Genomic DNA, 20,747 nt, shown 5'->3' on the forward strand with positions numbered 1-20,747 from the left:
GTTAATGGGTTAACCGAGAAGAAAAAAAAAAGGGTAGAAAGTGAAATGGGCCGAAGCCCATTTTGGTTAAATGGGCCGAAGCCCATGAGACCTTTCATTGGGCCGAAGCCCATGTGTTTTGGACATGTGGGCCGAAGCTCATAATCAAGTTATTGGGTCAAGCCCAAAATGGGTTGGGCTAGGCTCGATAAAGTCAAGGGGTTTTGAAACAGGATCCTAAAACATAACGGGTTATGTTTATTAATTATTAAAACTAGACCGAGCCGTAGACCAAAATGGATGTTTATTTGTGGTTGATAATTGTAATTAATTATTCAAGTTTCGGTTTGTAATAATTAATTAGGGGCAGTTTTGTAATTATTTATTCATATGGGTATGTAATAAATAGATTATTTGTAATATCTTTATTTTATAGAAAAAATGTATTAGGACATTTGTTTTGTAAATTTAAAGAAGATTGCAAAATTGGAAGTTTGGGCCTTATTGGGCCGGGTATGGTGATAATGGGTCTCACAAGCCCATTAAGGGGATTCAAGCCCAAAAGGACCTAAGCCCACCTATTGAGCCCAAATGGAAGCTTATGGAAGCTAAGGCCCAAGTTCAAGCCCAATGGATCACAACGGGGTTGAAGAAGATGCTCGAAGCATTTGGATGCGGGATCGAGTGGGAGCTACAACATCCATGTGTCATGTGTCCCTTAGGATCGGACCTAAGACACACACTTGTTTCGGCTAACAAGTGTGGTCTAACTTAGTGGCTCGTGTCTAGTATAATTGTGTATGCTTGTTAATTGATTGTTTGATTATGTGGTTGCTAGATATTAGGATATCAACTTCGTCACATAGAATTAATTAACAAAGCATAAAACGGGTTCTAATAATTATCGGTAATTACGTGACACATAGTTTAATAAAATGGATTTATTAACTAGCCGTCTCACGCCCATAATAAAATGGTTTTATTATAAATTAGAATTTTGAAAATGGTTTCAAAATATCATGTTACTAAATGCATGTTAGAACATGATTTAAAGTTTTACAACTAGAATTATTAAAACTAAAAATCCCTTTTAAAATTAAGGATAATAAGTCAAACACCATCCTTTTGTATAACGCTTAACATATTAGTAAGCTCTTAGTGGGAAAAAGGTCACCTAACCGCGTAGAGTAAATTAATATGTTGAGGTAATATTGGCATATAAATGGGAAAAAGGTCACCTAACCGTTTGTATGTTGATATTACAAGTTGATACAAGTAGGACGACTTAAATTAGAACCATGTGAAGAGGGTCACCCAAGCATGGGGTCTAATAGGTGTTGATGGGATAAACATGCCGACACGAAATATGATTTCGAACCGGTCCTATAAACTCTAGAAGTTGCAAAAGGGTTTGCAATTGTTATGAATAACTACCTTGATAAACCGACAATGGGAAAAAGGTCACCTAACCGGAGTCGGGTTTATCGTTGGATTCTAGATTTTAATTATTAATTATATTTGGTATATATAAAAGGGTATTAATAATTAAAAGGTAAAACACTAAAATGAACTTAATTAAAATTCTGCAGATGGCCGCACACGTCGACGACAACATAATCCCTAACGTCCAAAATGTATCTCAACGATCTATTCTCGCTAAAGACCGTCTTAACCACAATAACTTTTCGGATTGGTTCCGAAATTTAAGGATTGTTCTAAAACAAGAAAAATTATATCATGTTTTGGAAACACCTATCCCCAACGAACCGGAAGAGGGAAGTGAGGTCGAATATATGAATTGGGTCCAACACACGGAAGATTCCATTCAAGTGTCATGCCTCATGTTGGCGACTATGGTTCCCGAAATCCAAAAGGATTTCGAAAACCATAATGCGTACGACATGATTACTCAACTTAAGGAAATGTTCCTTAAGCAATCAAGAGTTGAAAGGTTCGAAACGGTTCGAGCCTTGCATGCATGTAGAATGGATGATAATCAACCAGTTTCAACTTATGTACTTAAGATGAAAAGTTACATTGATCGCCTCGCCAAGCTCAATTGTCCCATCTCAAAAGAGTTAGCAACGGATTTGATCCTTAACTCCCTGTCGAAAAGGTTCGACACTTTCGTGTTAAATTATAACATGAATGGGTGGGACAAAAACATTGGAGAACTTCACTCAATGCTTAAAACAGCCGAGGCGAGCATGGGTAAAAGGGTTTTACCCGTGTTTGCGATCAATGAAGGTAAATCCAAGAATCGATCTCAACCCAATTCTAAGGCTAAGGTAGCAAAAAGAAAGGGTCCTCCTGTGCATCTTAAGGGTAAGGGCAAATCACCGGTTATGGCAAAGAAACAAAAGGTTGTGGAACCGAGGGGTCATAAGGATGATCCTTGTTTTGGTTGTGGGGAGACCGGACATTGGAAACGCAATTGCCTGGTCTACCTAAAAGAGCTAAGAGACAAGAGGAATGCGGGGCATGCCTCGGGTAATGTCTTTATGATTAATATTGAGCTAAATCTTATTTCTTCTAACACATGGGTATTGGATACCGGATGTGGAACTCATATTTGCAATTGGTTGCAGGGGTTCAAAAGGAATGAAGACTTAAAGAAGGGCGAAGTGAGTCTTTTCATGGGCAACGGTGCAAGGGTGCACGTGGTCGCTAGAGGAGACTTCACTTTATCGCTTCCAAGTGGTTTGGAAGTTGTTTTGAGAAATGTTTTGTATGCTCCTAGTTTGACTAGGAACATTATTTCCGTGCACCTTCTTAGACAATGTAACTTTGACTTTAAATTTGTAAAATCAGAAATGCATGTATCATCTAATGGTATCTTTTATTTTAAAGCTGTACCAAACAACGGTATTTATGAATTGGTTCATGACAATACCTCAAATAGCTCATTATATCAAACTTCCACTAAAAGACTCAAAAAGGATTTGAGTGATTCCTACATTTGGCATTGTCGTCTTGGACACATAAACAAGAATCGTGTAAATACTCTCCAAAAGAATGGTCTTTTGAAAACAAATGAGTTAGGTTCGTTTGATGAGTGTGAATCTTGTATTCAAGGCAAGATGACCAAAGAACCTTTTAAAGGTACAAATGAGAGGGCTAAGGACTTGTTAGGTATCATACATACGGATGTATGCGGACCTCTCAAGCCCACTAGTAGGAATAGTGAAAGGTACTTCATTACCTTTACCGACGATTTTAGTCGATATGGGTATGTGTATCTAATGAAACACAAAAATGAAGCCTTTGAAATGTTTAAGGAATTTCAAAATGAAGTACAAAATCAGCTCGACCGAACAATCAAGGTACTCCGCTCCGATAGAGGAGGCGAATACCTAAGTGATGCTTTTCAATGTCATCTTAGAGATTGTGGAATTATTTCACAGTTCACTCCTCCTGGAACTCCTCAACATAACGGAGTATCCGAGAGGAGGAATAGAACACTGTTGGACATGGTTCGATCAATGATGGCACGAAGCTCACTACCGCCATCATTTTGGGGATATGCGCTACTTACAGCGGCTCGTATTTTGAATATGGCCCCGACCAAAAAGGTGGATCGAATACCCTATGAAGTGTGGCATGGAAAGGTTCCATCCTTTTCATATTTAAGGGTATGGGGATGCATAGTTTATGTTAAACGTGACACCCCAAATAAGCTTGAGGCTCGATCCATCAGGTGTATCTTCATAGGATACCCAAAGGATAATATAGGATATATATTCTATGATCCTAGTGAACAAAAAGTGTTTATTTCACGCAAAGGATACTTCTTAGAAACTAGGTTCCTTATGGAAGGACCTAGTGAAAAGAGAGTGGAACTTGAAGAGGTTCAAGAATCACTGGATGATACACAGTTGGTCGATACTAGTTTTCAACACGAGGATGTTGAAGGTGATCAAATGGTTGATCATACACACGTTGCTCGCAGATCTAGTAGGATTAGTCGACCTCCCAAGAAATATGGATTTCTCGTGGATGATTGCTACTTGGTCGATTCGGATGAACCGATCTCCTACAAAGATGCTATGTCACAACCTGATTGTGACAAGTGGCTTGAAGCCATGAGCGCCGAGATGCAATCCATGCACGATAACCAAGTTTGGGAATTGGTTGATCGTCCACTTAACTCCAAACTGGTTGGATGTAAGTGGGTCTTCAAGAAGAAGACCGATATGCATGGAAATCTAGATACTTACAAAGCACGACTTGTAGCAAAAGGTTTCACACAAACTCAAGGGATTGATTATGATGAAACCTTCTCGCCGGTCGCGATGCTTAAGTCGATCAGGATATTATTTGCCATTGCAGCACATTTTGATTATGAGATATGGCAAATGGATGTCAAGACCGCTTTTCTTAATGGATATCTTGAGGAAGATGTCCATATGGTTCAGCCTGAAGGTTTTGTCGATCCATCTAATCCTGATAAAGTATGTAAGTTAAGGAAATCAATCTACGGGTTGAAACAAGCATCATGGATGTGGAATCATCGTTTTAATGAAGAAATCAAAGCGTTTGGTTTCGTCCAAAACGGTGATGAGGCGTGTGTGTATAAATGGGCTAGTGGGAGTATAGTCATGTTCCTTATTTTGTATGTCGATGATATACTTTTATTTGGAAATGATATACCAAGTATGGAAAACGTTAAAGCGTGGTTAAGTAGTCGTTTCTCAATTAAGGATCTTGGAGAAGCGACATATATCTTGGGAATAAAGGTCTATAGGGATAGACAAAGGAAATTGATCGGACTCAATCAAAGTGCATACATTGATAAAATCCTGAAAAGGTTCAGGATGGAAAACTCTAAGAAAGGTTTGGTACCTATTCCTAGAGGAACCGTGTTAAGCTCATCCCAAAGTCCTAGCTCTAAGGAAGAGCAGGATAGGATGAAGCATGTTCCTTATGCTTCGGCAATAGGATCTATTATGTATGCAATGATGTGCACTAGACCGGACGTCTCGTATGCTTTAAGCATAACGAGTAGATACCAGCACAACCCAGGTGACAGTCATTGGATGGCTGTCAAGAATATATTAAAATACCTTAGAAGGACTAAGGATATGTTTTTAATATATGGGTCTGGTGAGGAGGAACTCGTCGTAAAGGGTTACGTGGATGCGAGTTTCCAAACTGACCGAGATGATTCTCGGTCACAGTCGGGATATGTCTTCATTTTGAATGGAGGCGCTGTCTCTTGGAAGAGTTCGAAGCAGGATGTTGTCGCATTATCCACTACAGAATCTGAGTACATCGCCGCTTCAATGGCAGCCCAAGAGGCTGCATGGATGAAAAAGTTCATCATGGATCTAGGGATTATCTCTACCATTCAGGAGCCCCTAGAGATATTCTGTGACAATGAGGGTGCTATTGCACAGATCAAGGAGCCTCGTGCTCATCAGAAAACGAGGCACATTGAGCGCAGATTCAACTACATAAGGGATGAAGTTGAAAAGGGAAAGATATGTATTCATAAAGTTCATACCGATCAAAATATTGCGGACCCACTCACGAAGCTCCTCGATAGGCCAAAGCATGAGGGTCATGTTTGTGCATTAGGACTTCGGTATTCTAGTGAGTGGATTTAATCTGTGTTTAGTGTTTGTATAAGAACGAATGTAATGGGTATCTCATGAAAATTAATTATGTTTTAATTATTCAATGAGTTATGTTCTATATTTGCATGTTTAATCCATGAATGACTTATGTTGTTCTAAACGTCCGTAGTCGATCATACTTGTGGGAACAAGTATGAAGGTAAGACTATTATGAACCCGGATTGGTTGATATTCATGTGATGAATATAGGGCATAGGTTTGCCACCAAAGTTCATAGATATTTGTGGGATACAAATATTGGACTGACCCGCTCTCAAGAATCACTGCATGGAGTTAGTGTAACTGATCATAAGTAATCCTTGAGTAAAGGCGAGTATCATTGTGTCCTTTGACCTGAGATGCATATTGGATCTGGTTTTTCATCAAGTCTGATAACTTGACTCTCTTCTTTGTTATTTCGGTAACACGATAACGTGTAAGAAAGAGCTCAGATATCATATGAGATGTCAACAAGGGTGTATGCAGTCAAGATGGGATTTGTTCCTCTTATGTGTTGAGAGTTTAGATGTCTAAGGCCTGTTAAGTTAAATCATTGAGAGAATGATCACTCTGTGTCTCTTCGATTTGACAGGACATCTAGTAACAAAGGGATGTAGTGATAAGACTTACCTATATCATATCAAGTATGGACTTGAAGGGGATGATGTTATTGAATGGCACTTAGTCAAACACACTAGGGGTGGTGACCTGTTGTTAGGCGGTATTCACCATTAGCATTAACTTCTTATGAGTCACGTGCAAGTGGGAGATTGTTGGAATGCTGTATGCCCGAGACACATAATTAGGTTAATGTGGCTAGTTGTGTTTGATCCAAGTCGGGTCATACCCAATAACGAGTTAGACACACACCAATTATGTATTTGTTGAGATATGATCTATAAAACAAATACAGAACACGACACATTCAGAAATCGGGTTTCTGAATAATTACTTGAAAGTGTTAAATAAATTAATTGGTTAATTTATTTATTCAAATAATTATTATTGGAATGATTATTTAAACATGTGTTCTTTTATAAAATGGTTTATAAAAGAAGGGGTGTTTATATATTTTATAAGGTATAAAATATATATATCATTTAAAACATGAGTCAAAGTTGGTAAAGAGTTGATGTAGGTTGAGTAAGACTTACTTGACCAAGACCTAACCAAGGATTTGATTGAGATATGATCTCAATTTTAAATAGCATCAACATACTTTCAAGTAAGAAAAGATATACAACACCTTTTCTCTCTTGCTTTTTGGTTCGGCCGAAGACAAGAAAGGAAGAGGTTCAGGTCTCGTTTTTCTCGTGTTCAAGCTCCCTAACATAGCTCGGTGTGTGTTGGAGGCTCGGGGTATCTTCCGTTTGAGGATCTTCCCTTTGAAAGTCTAGCATCAACATCATCATCTTCTTCAACCATCAACTACATCTCTTAAAGGTTTAAGAATGTAAGTTTTACAAGCTTTGATAGTTTAGTTTTTCCCGTATCATTTGATCCTTGCTTCGGGTTTCTAATATATAGATTATTGGTAATCTTATAACATGAATAAATTAGGTTATTCATGTACACATTTCCTATAAACTTGTAATATATATACATATATATACACATGGATACATATGTTTAGTTTGTTTATATCACGCTTCCGCCTTAATTGTGACTAGTTAAATGGTTAACTAAGTTTAAAATTTCCATAGAAACCCAACAAATACACCACTACGTGTGACGAAAAGTTTGAGAATAGCCACACTTTAAATTACGAATAGCATTATGCGTGACAAACGGTAAGACAATGGCCACACCACAAACTACAAAAGAGTGTTTGAGTGGCAACTTCAAATTTTTAGCCACATTGACAATAACATCCAGTGTCTATACGATACGATTAGCCACACAGTACCTCACTATGTGTGACGAAAAGTTTGACAATAGCCACTCTTTAAATTACGAATAGTATTATGTGTGACAAACGGTAAGACAATGGCAAAACCCAAATTACAAAACAGTTTTTGACTAGCAAGTTCACATTTTTAGCCACACTGACAATAACCTCAAGTGTCTATATGATATTATTAACCACTCAGTACCTCACTATGTGTGACGAAAAGTTAGACAATAGCCACACTTTCAATTACAAAAAGCATTATGTGTGACAAACGACAAGACAATAGTCACACTATAATCTACAAAGGAGTGTTTGAGTGGCAATTACTACAAGAAAAATGACTATTAGGTACTAAACTATTAAGGACCGGTATATTAGTCTCAGATATGTAACTTCCGGGACTGATTTTTCAGTCACTTTTATTATTAGGGACTGATCTTTAAGTAACTAATGTTCGTGACTAATAACCAGTCGCTAATATTCTAGAACCTTATCTGAGACTAAATATTAGTCACAAATATGTCAAGAAAAAATATGAGTTTAGAGGGAAATTTATTAGCGACTAATTTTCAGTCCCAAATACATAATAAGTAATGACACAAATGTATGGCGACTAATTTTTAGTCTCTAACATTGAAGAAACGTTTTAGAGACTGAAATTTAGTTTTTAATAATCTCAAAATTGGTTGAATTAGTGACTGATATACATTCTTGAATGCCATTTGTATATGAAGATATCTAAGGCTAATTTTCGGTCTTTAATTATCTCGCGGCTAAAGTTTAGGGTTAAAATATATGTATTGAATCTTATCTGGGGCTGATAATTAAAATCTAAAAGTTTTTGTAGACTAAATAAGTTGGGACTAATATTCATTCTTTGAAAATCAACACATGGTTTGACAATTTAAGGAAATATATTAGATATTGAAAAATAATGATAACTACTGCAAGGGATTAACTACTGCAAGGGACTGTATTAGAAACTGGTAATTAGTCTCAAACTAGATTTTCACCCGGCGCAACTGGGCAATAAATAGTAAAAATTTAACGTTGAAACCTGGGTGTTGGTAAAACCCGAGCGTTGGTAAAGTCCAAACGTTACGTCGGTGTGTTGACGCGAATTCAATTAGTATCATTTATGTTCTTTACGGTATAAATACAATTGGTAAAACCTTAGCGTCCGAAAAAATATATTCGTCAAATTAACATATAAAAAAATAAATTAGCTAAAACGACGCTTGTATGGTCGATAACCCAGGCGGCGGAAAAACTCAAGCGTTCGGTCCCGGGCATTGAAGCGGTAACCGGACACAAATGCAGTCGGTTTCGGCTCATATCCGTTGTTGCCAATATCTACCCAAAATAACATAGTGAGGATCAAACTTAAATATTTACTAAAAAACTCAAACCTTCCTACCACTATGTCACAATTTAGGTCTTCAAACCAGACGTGTAACAAATGGCTCATTTAAATAACTTTTAATTTATTTACCCTTAATTAAATTTACACGTTATGTTACGTAGATATAATTAATATTAATAATTCTAACGTTTTTCCTAAAAAAAGTAATAATTCTAAAGTTTAAATAGATATTTGTGAACTTTAAATTCAGCTTTTAGGCATCCTAAAAAAAACCAAGATTTAAACTCAAAATATTTGAAAATGTGTAAATTTATGTTAAGTTGTTAACAAAAAGCTCCCTCCCAAAGTTAATTCCCGCTCGCTAGTATTTTGATTCCTTAAGCCCAAATTAACTTCCCCTAACCCTAATCAGCTCACTTTTCCCAATCCAATCGATCATCACAAAAAATAGTAATAGCAGATTCCGTCTCTCCTCAAACGCACCCTCAATCTCGTTTGTAATGCTCCGTTCACTGCTTGTTAAGGTTAACCATGAATCTTTTGTACAGTTTGACGATGGTTGTGGACTTTTGATGTTACTGAATCAGGTAAATTTTTGGGGCTTTCGTTCACCGATTTTGATAAGAGAACATGTTGGTGCCGAAATAGCAGTTTGAATGTGTACAAAGTTGTAAGCATGTGACAGTTTTAGTTATGTATATTCATATCTAATTAACCTCCTTTATAGTGTTTGGTACGATTTAAAGTTTTATTTTTTATTTTATATGGTTTGGTTTTGTTCTTATTTTATTTGATGTTTTCATCTTTATATATGTATGTATGTGTTTTTAAGCTTTTTTGGGATAAGGGGTAGGTGCACTAGCAAACTTTTGTCTTTAAGGGATGTAATGTATGGATGAGGCATGATGTTAGGAGTCTTGACTATGGTCTGGACTTAATATTCTTGTTACTTGAGTGGGAAGGAATAGATTGAAATAGTATACACTACGGATGAGTTAGCCTTTAGTTGTTATAGACATCTTCCTGTTTGGTTATGTATTTAATTGTTGTGTCTTGATGATAGCTGTGACGATGTTAGTTAAATGTGGGTAAACTTTTATTTATATTGTGTAATTGCCAATTGTTATAACCGATTAAATGTAGTGACAGCTTGTTAACTTCAACAACTTGTATTGCCATTGGTATATCTCAGTTATTGAGTAGCAGTTTAAGTTAGGCATGTATACCCATTTACTTTGATTTCCAGGCAACATTATTAGAATATCAACATTACCCCCACTTTAAAAGTTTGATGTGGTTTATCTTTTTCATGTACTTTTTATTGTTTCAGGGAAATATTGTTTTCCATAGAAACGAGGCAATGCCCAAGTTAATTTAAGAAGGAATGACTATAACTTCTATGGAACACGTGCTAGAAAAAGAGGCAATACAAAGTGTTTGTGTCAAGGAGAAAACAACAAAATCTGCATCGAAGGTAGGTGTTAGACCTCTTCAAGAGAGAAGATCTTTGAAAACAAGTTGGTACACCCGAGAAGAAATCAAAACAGAGTAAGGATAAATTTAAAGATTGTTAGAATTCGTCAACATAAAGTTTCCGGGGTTGGAGAGCACACCATCCACACTAGTGAGTAATTAAGCTCATGGTTTAGATGAATTACTAGGCAATAGTTACAACACAATCTAGGATGTTGTTTAAGACATTTTGTACTTTTTTTCGTCTAATACATTTTAACCATCAGAATTGATTGATTTGTACTATAAAGGTTATGATATTTTGAGAATGAAAGAAATGGATTAGGTTTATGAATATATTACTATTGTTGAAGAGATCTGTTAGTGATTGTTAATACATATTAGGGGAGTGATTTTTAGTCTCTAAAAGTACATGCTTGCGGCTACACTAAAATGATATCTACGATTAATTTTCAAGCTTTAAAAAAAGGCATAGTAATGACAGAAATTCAGTAGTATTGTGGACTCTTAGTCTTCAAAACACTGTATTGGAGACTGATTTGATATGAAATCATAAATCTAATAAAACATATTAGGGACAATATAGACATGTTTAGAGGACTGATTTTCACTTCTTAAACTTATGCTTTAGGGACTGAACTATCACAATATCCCAGACTAATTTGCAGTCACCAAAAAAATACATTGAAGATTGAAATGATGTGGCACAAGGGGACAAATTATGGAATAAAGTTGTATGTATCGAAGACTAATTGTTAGTCTTTGTTAGTGTCATACAATGGGGACTGATTTTTAGTTACCAAAACCACTATCTAGGACAAGGCATTTGTTACTGGCTAGCGCTTGACATATCAGTCCTCGATAACCATTAGGGACTAATTGTGAGGCATAAAAGACTAATTTTTCAGTCTCAAATACCAATCTTTTTTGTAGTGCAAGTAAACATATTTAGCCACGTTTAATATAATATAAAAAAAAATATATATATATAATATCCAGTGTCTATATCCTATAATTAGCCACTCTATTATTAAATTTAAGTGGTCATTTCTTTGCTATATCCATACAGTATAGGTCACAATGCAAGCTTAACACAACCCTATTGGCCACATTATTGTAAAATTCATGTGGCTGAATGATAATTCATATGGCTATATACGTGCAATGGTCACTCATAGGAAATAGTCATGTGGCCATTTTCTACCGTTTAGCCACACTTATTGGAGAGGCTTCTTGATGGCCAACAACTAATGCCTGTACCCTTTAGCCACACTTATTACCACATAAGGCCAGTAAAAACTGTGTATGGCCATATCATACCCACGGTGTCGCGACCTTTGGCCACATATGACCTGAACAAAATGTGTGTGGCTAAAGGCCTACGGCCACACTTTTTTCGTGTGGCCGAAGGTCAATTTTCATGTAGTGAAAGCATTATGTGTGACAAACGGTAAGACAATAGCCACATTATAATCTACAAAGGAGTGTTTGAGTGGCAAGTAAACATATTTAGCTACTTTAAACGTAATATGAAGTGTCTATATCATATAATTAGCCACTCTATTATTAAATTTAAGTGGTCATTTCTTTGCTATATCCACACGGTATAGGTCACAATGCAAGCTTAACACAACCCTATTGACCACATTATTATAAAATTCATGTGGCTGAAACATTAATTCATGTGGCTCTATACGTGCAATGGTCACTCATAGTAAATAGTCATGTGGCCATTTTCTACCGTTTAGCCACACTTATTGGAGAGGATTCTTGATGGCCAGCAACTAATTCATGTACCATTTAGCCACACTTATTACCACATAAGGCCACTAAAAACTGTGTGTGGTCATATCATACCCACGGTGTCGCGACCTTTGGCCACATATGACCTGAACAAAATGTGTGTGACTAAAGGCCTACAACCACACTTTTTTCGTGTGACCAAAGGTCAATTTTCACGTAGTGCGACGCCGTCTGCTTTTGCATTCGTCTTCTACATTAGAGTTATAAGGTTTCTTTTATTTCTTCTTTTTACATGTGTTTCAATTGATATTTATCAACATGGGTATCGATTTATCGAATGCAACACAATATTAAAAATTTCATTGGAAAAACATGGGTTTTGATAAATTAATTATATCGTTTTGGTTATTTGATTAAATCCAATGTATGAAATGGGACTTCTCAAATTTAATAAATTTGGTTTGAAATTAAAGAGTTCTATTCAGATTTCTATATAACTTTGTACAACATGGCCTGGATATATTTAGTCTCCATGAAAGCTTCCAAATAGAAAGTTTTATAGTTTTGTAATGTTTGTTAACTAATATAAAACACTAATGTCTATTACGTGTTTGCTACTGGTAATTTTATTATATTAACAAAAATGTTTGTAATTGTTTATATTATCACTTTTTTATCGTTTTTGTTTTATTATTACCATGTGTACTCCATGTGTTTTTGTTTTGTTTTTTTAATTATATATTTTTGATTAACCCGTGTATCATACGGGTTCTAACCTTGTTTTATTTATATATAACTAGATTTTTACCCCATATCAATAAAAACTTAGACGGTGATAAAATCAAAGCGTGGAGCCAGTAATTCGACGAGAATTAGGTTGGTTTCGATGACGTACGTGATTGTATTGGAATTAAAACCAAAAATAAAACAAAATATTAAAAAAGTTGAGGTGGACTAATGTAGCAGCGTCTATCGCTAAAACTTAAGCGCTGGTAATACCCGACCGTTGTCGATCCCAGGCGGTGAGTCTACAAGAATGTGGTCAGTTTCTGTCATTTTGTTATGATACCGAAACTAAACAAAAATATAGGCGTTCGCTTGGTTTTGTTACGTTCGTTACGGTAACTAAATTAAAAAACAGAAAAAAAAACTTACAAACTAGTGCGGTGCCGTCAAGTGGCCCAATAAGACACATGCGGCACCGAACTTCTTATTTATAACATAGTAATAATAATCATAAAATTCAAAAACAAATAATAATTTGAATACTAGTTTAGAGGGATGGATGTTTTCAGTACTGGTACCAAGTTTTCAATCCACACATTTTGATATATTTTTTTAAAATCCACCTATATAATACAAAAGAGTGGATTTTCAAGCAACCATGTCCTTTTACTTTTCATCAAATATCTTTAAATTGCTACATGGAATTTTGGCATTTTTTTTACATTTTCATTAAAATACTCTTTATCAAATCTTTTCAAATTGTCACATGACATTTTGGCATTTTTTTTTAATTTTTTCTTTTCATTAAAATACTTTGCATCAAATCTCTTTAAATTATCACATGACATTTTGGATTTTTTTTAATTTTTTTCTTTTCATTAAAATACTTTTCATTAAATCTCTTTAAATTTCCGCATGACATTTTGGCATTTTTTTTATTTTTTCATTTTCATTAAAATTAAATCAGAATTAACATATAGCGGGTTATGTAAACAACCAAATTATGTCAAAGGTAATTCCATTGCCATCATTCAGGCTTAAACCTTACAACTCTATGTAATCCTCAACCCTAATTCTATAATGATTATACCCTAATTCAAAATATACATGCTATTAAACTATACATATTCAATTAACAATCACCATCTGCTTTTGCATTCGTCTTCTACATTAGAGTTATAAGGTTTGTTTGATTTCTTCGTTTTACATGTATTTCAATCGATATTCATCAACATGGGTATCGATTTATCGAATGCAACAAAATATTAAAAAATTCATTGGAGATTCATTGGTAAAAACATGGGTTTCGATAAATTAATTATATCATTTTGGTTATTTGATTAAATCCAATGTATGAAATGGGACTTCTCAAATTTAATAACTTTGGTTTGAAATTAAAGAGTTCTATTCAGATTTCTATATAACTTTGTACAACATGGCCTTGATATATTTAGTCTCCATGAAAGCTTCCAAATAGAAAGTTTTATAGTTTTGTAATGTTTGTTAACTAATACAAAACACTAATGTCTATTACGTGTTTGCTACTGGTAATTTTACTATATTAACAAAAATGTTTGTAATTGTTTATATTATCATTTTTTTATCGTTTTTGTTTTATTATTCCATGTGTACTGCATGTGTTTTTGTTTTGTTTTTTTAATTATATATTTTTTACTAACCCGAGTATCACACGGGTTCTAACCTTGTTTGTTTTATATATAACTAGATTTTTATCCCATGTCTGTAAAAACTTAGACGGTGATAAAATCCAAGTGTTGAGCCAGTAATTCAACGAGAATTAGGTTGGTTTCGATGACGTACGTGATTGTATTGGAATTAAAACCAAAAATAAAACAAAAAGTTATAAAAGTTGAGGTGGACTAATGTAGTGGCGTCTATCGGTAAAACTTAAGCGCTGGAAATACCGACCGTTGTCGATCCCAGGCGGTGAGTCTACAAGAATGTGGTTAGTTTCCGTCATGTTTGTTATGATACCGAAACTAAACAAAAATATAGGTGTTCGATTGGTTTTTGTTACGTTCGTTACGGCAACTGAACTAAAAAACAAAAACAAAACTTACAAACCATTTCGGTGCCGCCCAATAAGACACCTGCGGCACCGAACTTCTTATTTATAACATAGTTATAATAATAATAAAATTCAAAAACAAATAATAATTTGAATACTAGTGTAGAGGGATGGATGTTTTCAGTACTGGTACCAAGTTTTAATCCACACATTTTGATATTTTTTTTAAATCTACCTATATAATATAAAAGAGCGGATTTTCAAGCAACCATATCCTTTTACTTTTCATCAAATATCTTTAAATTGCCACATGGAATTTTGGCATTTTTTTAATTTTCATTAATATATTTTTTATCAAACTTTTTTAAATTATCACATGACATTTTGGCATTTTTTTTAATTTTTTCGTTTTCATTAAAATACTTTACATCAAATATCTTTAAATTGTCATATGACATTTTGCCATTTTGGCAATTTTTTATTTTAGTTTTTTACTTTTCATTAAAAAGATTTTCATCAAATCTCTTTAAATTGCCACATGGCATTTTGGCATTTTTATTTTTATTTTTACATTTTCGTTAAAATTAAATTTGAATTCACATATAACGGGTTCTGTAAACAACCAAACTATGTCAAAGGTAATTCCATTCCCATCATTCAGGCTTAAACCTAACAATTTTTTGTAATCCTCAACCCTAATGCTATAATGATTATACCCTAATTCAAAGTATAAATTCGATTAGAATATACATATTCAATTAACGATTGTCGTCTTCTTTTGCATTCGTCTTCTACATTAAAGTTATAAGGTTTGTTTGATTTTATCTTTTTTACACGTGTCTCAATCGATATTCATCAGAAAATATTACTCCCAATGTTTATCTTAAAGTGTCATGGTTTGAAAAACACAAAGTTCAAAGTAGATTAGATGATTATTTTTTTTGCTTACCAAATAACAATATTGCCCTTGAAAATTGAGTTAGTAAATATTGTTTATTAATGTTAGTTGTGTGTGTTTAAGGTGTAATCTTAAAATTTGGTTAATAAATTTTGAAAGTGGATATCTATAGTTAGACAAATAAAAAAAAAGAATATTGATATTTTTAATGGGGTAAAATACAACTAGTGTATTTTTACATTTAATTTACATACACATCATTTTCGTTTTCTCTACAAGCATGTCCAATCACATCTTATAATTGTAAAACTCTTTCACAAACTAGAGGAAACAGGTTTTGAATACTCTTTATGTTAATTTCTTTGGTCTTTATGGTCACTCTCGTTTTTAAAATTTGGAGAATAATAGTCAAACCTGACAGCTGGAAAAATCTTTAGAAGGCTCAGTCAACTTTTTCAATACCACACAAACTGTTAGCCACAACTTTTAAAGCTATAGTTGGCCCAGATAATAAGTGTGCCTAGATAATAAGTGTGAAGGTAAGACTAAACTTGAGTGTAACTTGACAAGCATTTTTCTTTTGCAATCATGGCATTCTCCCATAACCATCTGATCACTTCATTTCTTCTTGTGTTTATCCCTTATGCAAATTCAATTGCTTTCAATTTCCCAAATATTACTCCAAAATATGACAAAGATATAAACGTATCCGGTAATGGAGCTTCTATCACCGATGATGGAATCCAGGTGACCCCAGAAAGGGATCGTAAAGACTCAAACAGGTTAGCAGGTCGAGCAACATACATCGACCAGCTTCATCTTTGGGATAACGTCTCTAATGATGTAGCCAGCTTTTCTACTAATTTCACATTTGTGATCGATTCATACGGAAGTCCTTTTTACGCGGATGGTCTCACATTCTTCCTTGCTGAGGATAACGCTATGATACCTGGAGGGGGAGCCATGGGACTTCCTTTTAGTATTGGAGAAAATGCTACGATGAATCGATTTGTTGCTGTGGAGTTCGATACCTATTGGAACGATTGGGATCCAAAACATCCCGTAACTGATGAACGCATACGTGAACATGTAGGTATCAATATTAACTCTATTACTTCGGTAAAGTATCGGAAATGGTTTAACAATGTAACATTTGGGAATGAGTGTGTGGCTATGATTAATTACAATTCGGAAACGAGCAATCTTAGTGTTTCCTTCACAAGTTTTAAGGATAATTTAAGTGTGTGGGAAACTGGGCTTGATTACACCATTGATCTAAGGGGTGTGTTGCCAGAATTTGTTATTTTTGGGTTTTCAGCTTCAACAGGAAAAGAGTTTCAGAAAAACAATGTAAAATCTTGGATGTTTAATAGTACTGAGTTTAAGGTGGACGAAAACAACAAGTTAGGACCAACCGTTAGCCCAAAAAATATTGGTCAAAGTAGCATGCTACCACCAACAAGCGCAAAATCTGTGAAGAAGAAAAACAGTACTTTGCGTAATTTGGGATTAATAGCTGGAACGTTAAGTCTAGTTACTGTTTTGTGTATACTTGCATATTTTTTATGGAGGAGGAAGAAAACTGATAAAGTGGAGGAACTTGGACTTGCTTTGGACATGGACAAAGAATTCGAGATGGGCCCCTCTATGCCTAGAAGTTTTTCTTATGGTGAATTAGCTCGATCTACTGCTGACTTTGCGGAAACTGAAAAGCTCGGAGAGGGTGGTTTTGGAGGTGTTTACAAAGGAATTCTCAAAGATTTAAGCACGTATGTCGCAGTGAAAAGGGTGTCGAAGACTTCAAAACAAGGGATCAAAGAGTACGCATCTGAAGTAAAGATCATTAGCCGTTTGAGGCATAGAAATTTGGTGCAACTCATTGGTTGGTGCCATGACCAAGGAGAGCTCCTGCTGGTTTATGAGTTTATGGAAAATGGAAGTTTAGATTTACATCTCTTCAAGGGAAAGAGTTTGTTGACATGGAATACAAGGTACAAAATTACTCATGATTTGGCTTCTGCTTTGCTATACTTACATGAAGAATGTGAGCAATGTGTCCTGCATAGAGACATCAAATCGAGTAATATTATGTTAGACTCAAAATTCAATGCGAAACTTGGTGATTTCGGATTAGCAAAATTGGTTGACCACGAGAAAGGTTCGGATACAACCATGTTAGCTGGAACCTTGGGTTATATGGCTCCAGAATGCGTACTCACTGGACGAGCAACCAAGGAATCAGATGTTTACAGCTTTGGAATTGTTGCATTGGAAATAGCTTGTGGACGAAAAGCCATAGATTACAAGGCTCCAGAAAAGCAAATACGGTTACTAGAATGGGTTTGGGAGCTCTATGGAACCGGGACTCTTTTAGAAGCAACTGATCCAAGACTAGAGTTGGTGTTTGAGGAAGAAGAAATCAAGCGTTTAATGACCATCGGGTTATGGTGTGGATATCCTGACTCAGAACTACGACCCTCGATGAGACAGGCCATTAAAGTATTGAACTTTGAAGCTTCATTACCTTTACTACCATCAAAGATGCCCGTGGCATCTTATTTGACGCCTCCAATGTCATCTTTTTTCCGTGCTTCCTCCATTAACAAATACCAGTTTTCAAGTAGCGACTCCACTGAATCGTCAAAGCAAACAACATCGTCCACGATTTCTTCTTCTTCTCAATATGTGTCATTGTTACATTCAATGAAGTGAATTTCTAGATCATATTGTATTTTGGTTGTTTCATGTAATCTTGTTTAGATTTTGGATTAATCACTTGAACGTTGATTAGCCATTTTGATGATATATGAAGTATGGTGTGGTTAAACGGGCCGAATCATCTAAAGTCAAGTGACATACATTGGGAGTAGTTTTAACACCATAATTGTAACTCCCCAGCTTAGTAAGAATTAACATGTCACTATTGCAGAATTTACAATAAATAGCAAACCATTGTTAACATTAAGACATAGTCAAAAATCCAAAATAGAACCCTAACCTGATCTAAATGGTAAAATGCTTAATTAATTATATTACTTAAATTTAAAATTCTTCAAACTCGCATTACTAGATATTCACCAAGAAAACAAAAGCATGCATTAGCGATTGCCAAGTGAGCGGATAATAAGTCATAAATGTAATAAGTTGAGTTGTATAGAGGTAGGGTATCAAAAAGACCCAAATACCCTTAAGTGATACCCGCGGGTTAACCAGAATTCCCTCATAAGGCACCCGCGGGGCATACAAGTCATCCGCATAATCATGGGCGGAAGAAACATCCCCACAAGGCATGCGGAAGCATCCTGGCACCCTCAAAAGTTGTCCGCAGGATAGAACGCCCTTCCGCGTAAATAGCTACGAGGTAATGCCCCGGGAAAGCTGTCATTAACTGGTAACACTCTGGAAGATTTACCAAGATGCTTTCTTGAGCAATACGTGACATATTAACCAATCATTGAAGGACACCTGGCCAGGCCGTTATAACTGTGCACATGGCCAAGGTTGTCATCACCCTATCATATGATGACACGTGTCCAGGTTGTTACGCATGCACATGCAACGTATGAACTAGACCTATATTATGAGGACACGTGTCCAGACGGTTGCAAGAGCATCTCCCAAAGGGACAGCTGGCCCAATCATCTTCCCACACCCTTCGGCTATAAATACCCTCTCAATCATCATGAGGTATTCATTCACGATCACTGTACTCTCTCAATTTACTTAAGTACTTTATCTCGTTGTCAGAATTGTACTTATTCTCACGCCGGAGGGTGGTTACGGGAAGACCCCCCGCCTTGTCCTTCCCGTAACGAGCTCACGGTGTTCTGTTTTGCAGGATTCACGTCACTGGACTTTGGGAATTGTGTTCATAGCGTATTGGCAGTTAACCGTATCCTACCCTGTGGACTCATCGGATCTAGGACCCATTAGTAGGGAGTAGATCCGTGTTTCTTCATTGGCGCCATCCGTGTCTTTGTTAGAACAGCAAAAAAAATTTCCGTCCTCTTTACGATATGAATCAGTTACCTAAAGGGCCGACGGAGAATCAAACACAACCTTCACGTGTTCTCAACCTTGAAACACGTGAAGGGGCAACATCTTTGTTCGCTCGAATTTCTACCCCTGTCGTAAGAACCGACACCGTCAACCCAGGAAATTTTTCCTTGGGTGGTTTGACGACTTAGGGGTTGTCTGCTTAACAAGAAGGTGTCACTCCGGTAGACACTGGTAATGTGGTTACACCAACTACTGACTTGGGGCATGTCACAGCCCCAGGAGGTTCTAACTTATGGCACCGAAGCCATGATCCTGGCAGAAATTGGGATTCCATCCGCGAGAGTTCTGCCAATTGATAATAATGATCACGAACTTAGAATGAATTTCGATCTACTTGAAGAAAGAAGAGAATTAGCATCGATCCGCGAGCACAATTACAAGCGACAGCTTCAGAAGTATTACAACTCGCGGGTCCAGACATGTGAATTCAATGCGGGAGACTTTGTCTTCCGCAATAACGAGGCCTTCGGACAGGAGCCTCCAGGCAAGTTAGCCCCAACTTGGGAAGGCCCTTACAAGATAAAACAAGTCTTGTCTAAAGGCGCTTACAAGTTAGAGAAATTAGATGGGACGGAGATCCCACGAACTTGGAACGGGGCACAGCTAAAAAAGTGTTACATCTAGCAACTTTGTTTATTTTATTTTTTGGCCTGCATGCCTGAATAGACTAGTTAACGCTTTGTAATTTCAGTTTGTATTTTGGCTTATGCCCGTTATATGAAAAATTTACGTTAAGTCTTTTGATGCATTGTAATCTTGTATTGATAAAATCGAAGATCCGGAAGAACACTTATATTATGACGCATAAGACAAAGTGTACCGGAGAGAGCAAAACTTCTTATTTATTACCAAAAGCGATTACAAAACAAAGCATATGTACAATTACATGGAGACTAGATCGACATCTAAGAAGCCGTACTTTATTTCTCTTTGTCCCCAGCTTCAGTATCGTCTTGATCTTCTTCTTGTAA

At 35.9% G+C, this 20,747-nt stretch overlaps 1 protein-coding gene and 1 pseudogene across 1 annotated transcript; both read left to right on the forward strand.

The window, feature by feature from the left end:
* The first annotated feature begins 16,280 nt into the window (after positions 1-16,280).
* Positions 16,281-18,452, forward strand: LOC143599394 (L-type lectin-domain containing receptor kinase IX.1 pseudogene; annotated as a pseudogene).
* A 1,498-nt stretch (positions 18,453-19,950) lies between these two features.
* Positions 19,951-20,400, forward strand: LOC143599393 (uncharacterized). The gene has a single exon (XM_077077358.1). The coding sequence runs from the start codon at positions 19,951-19,953 to the stop codon at positions 20,398-20,400; it is 450 nt and encodes a 149-aa protein (XP_076933473.1).
* Positions 20,401-20,747: the final 347 nt, after the last annotated feature.

The sequence above is a fragment of the Bidens hawaiensis genome, unplaced genomic scaffold (assembly GCF_021521415.1).
Source record: "Bidens hawaiensis isolate Kalapana, Puna unplaced genomic scaffold, B.hawaiensis_p1.1 tig00052132_1, whole genome shotgun sequence".
In the NCBI taxonomy this organism is placed as follows: domain Eukaryota; kingdom Viridiplantae; phylum Streptophyta; class Magnoliopsida; order Asterales; family Asteraceae; genus Bidens; species Bidens hawaiensis.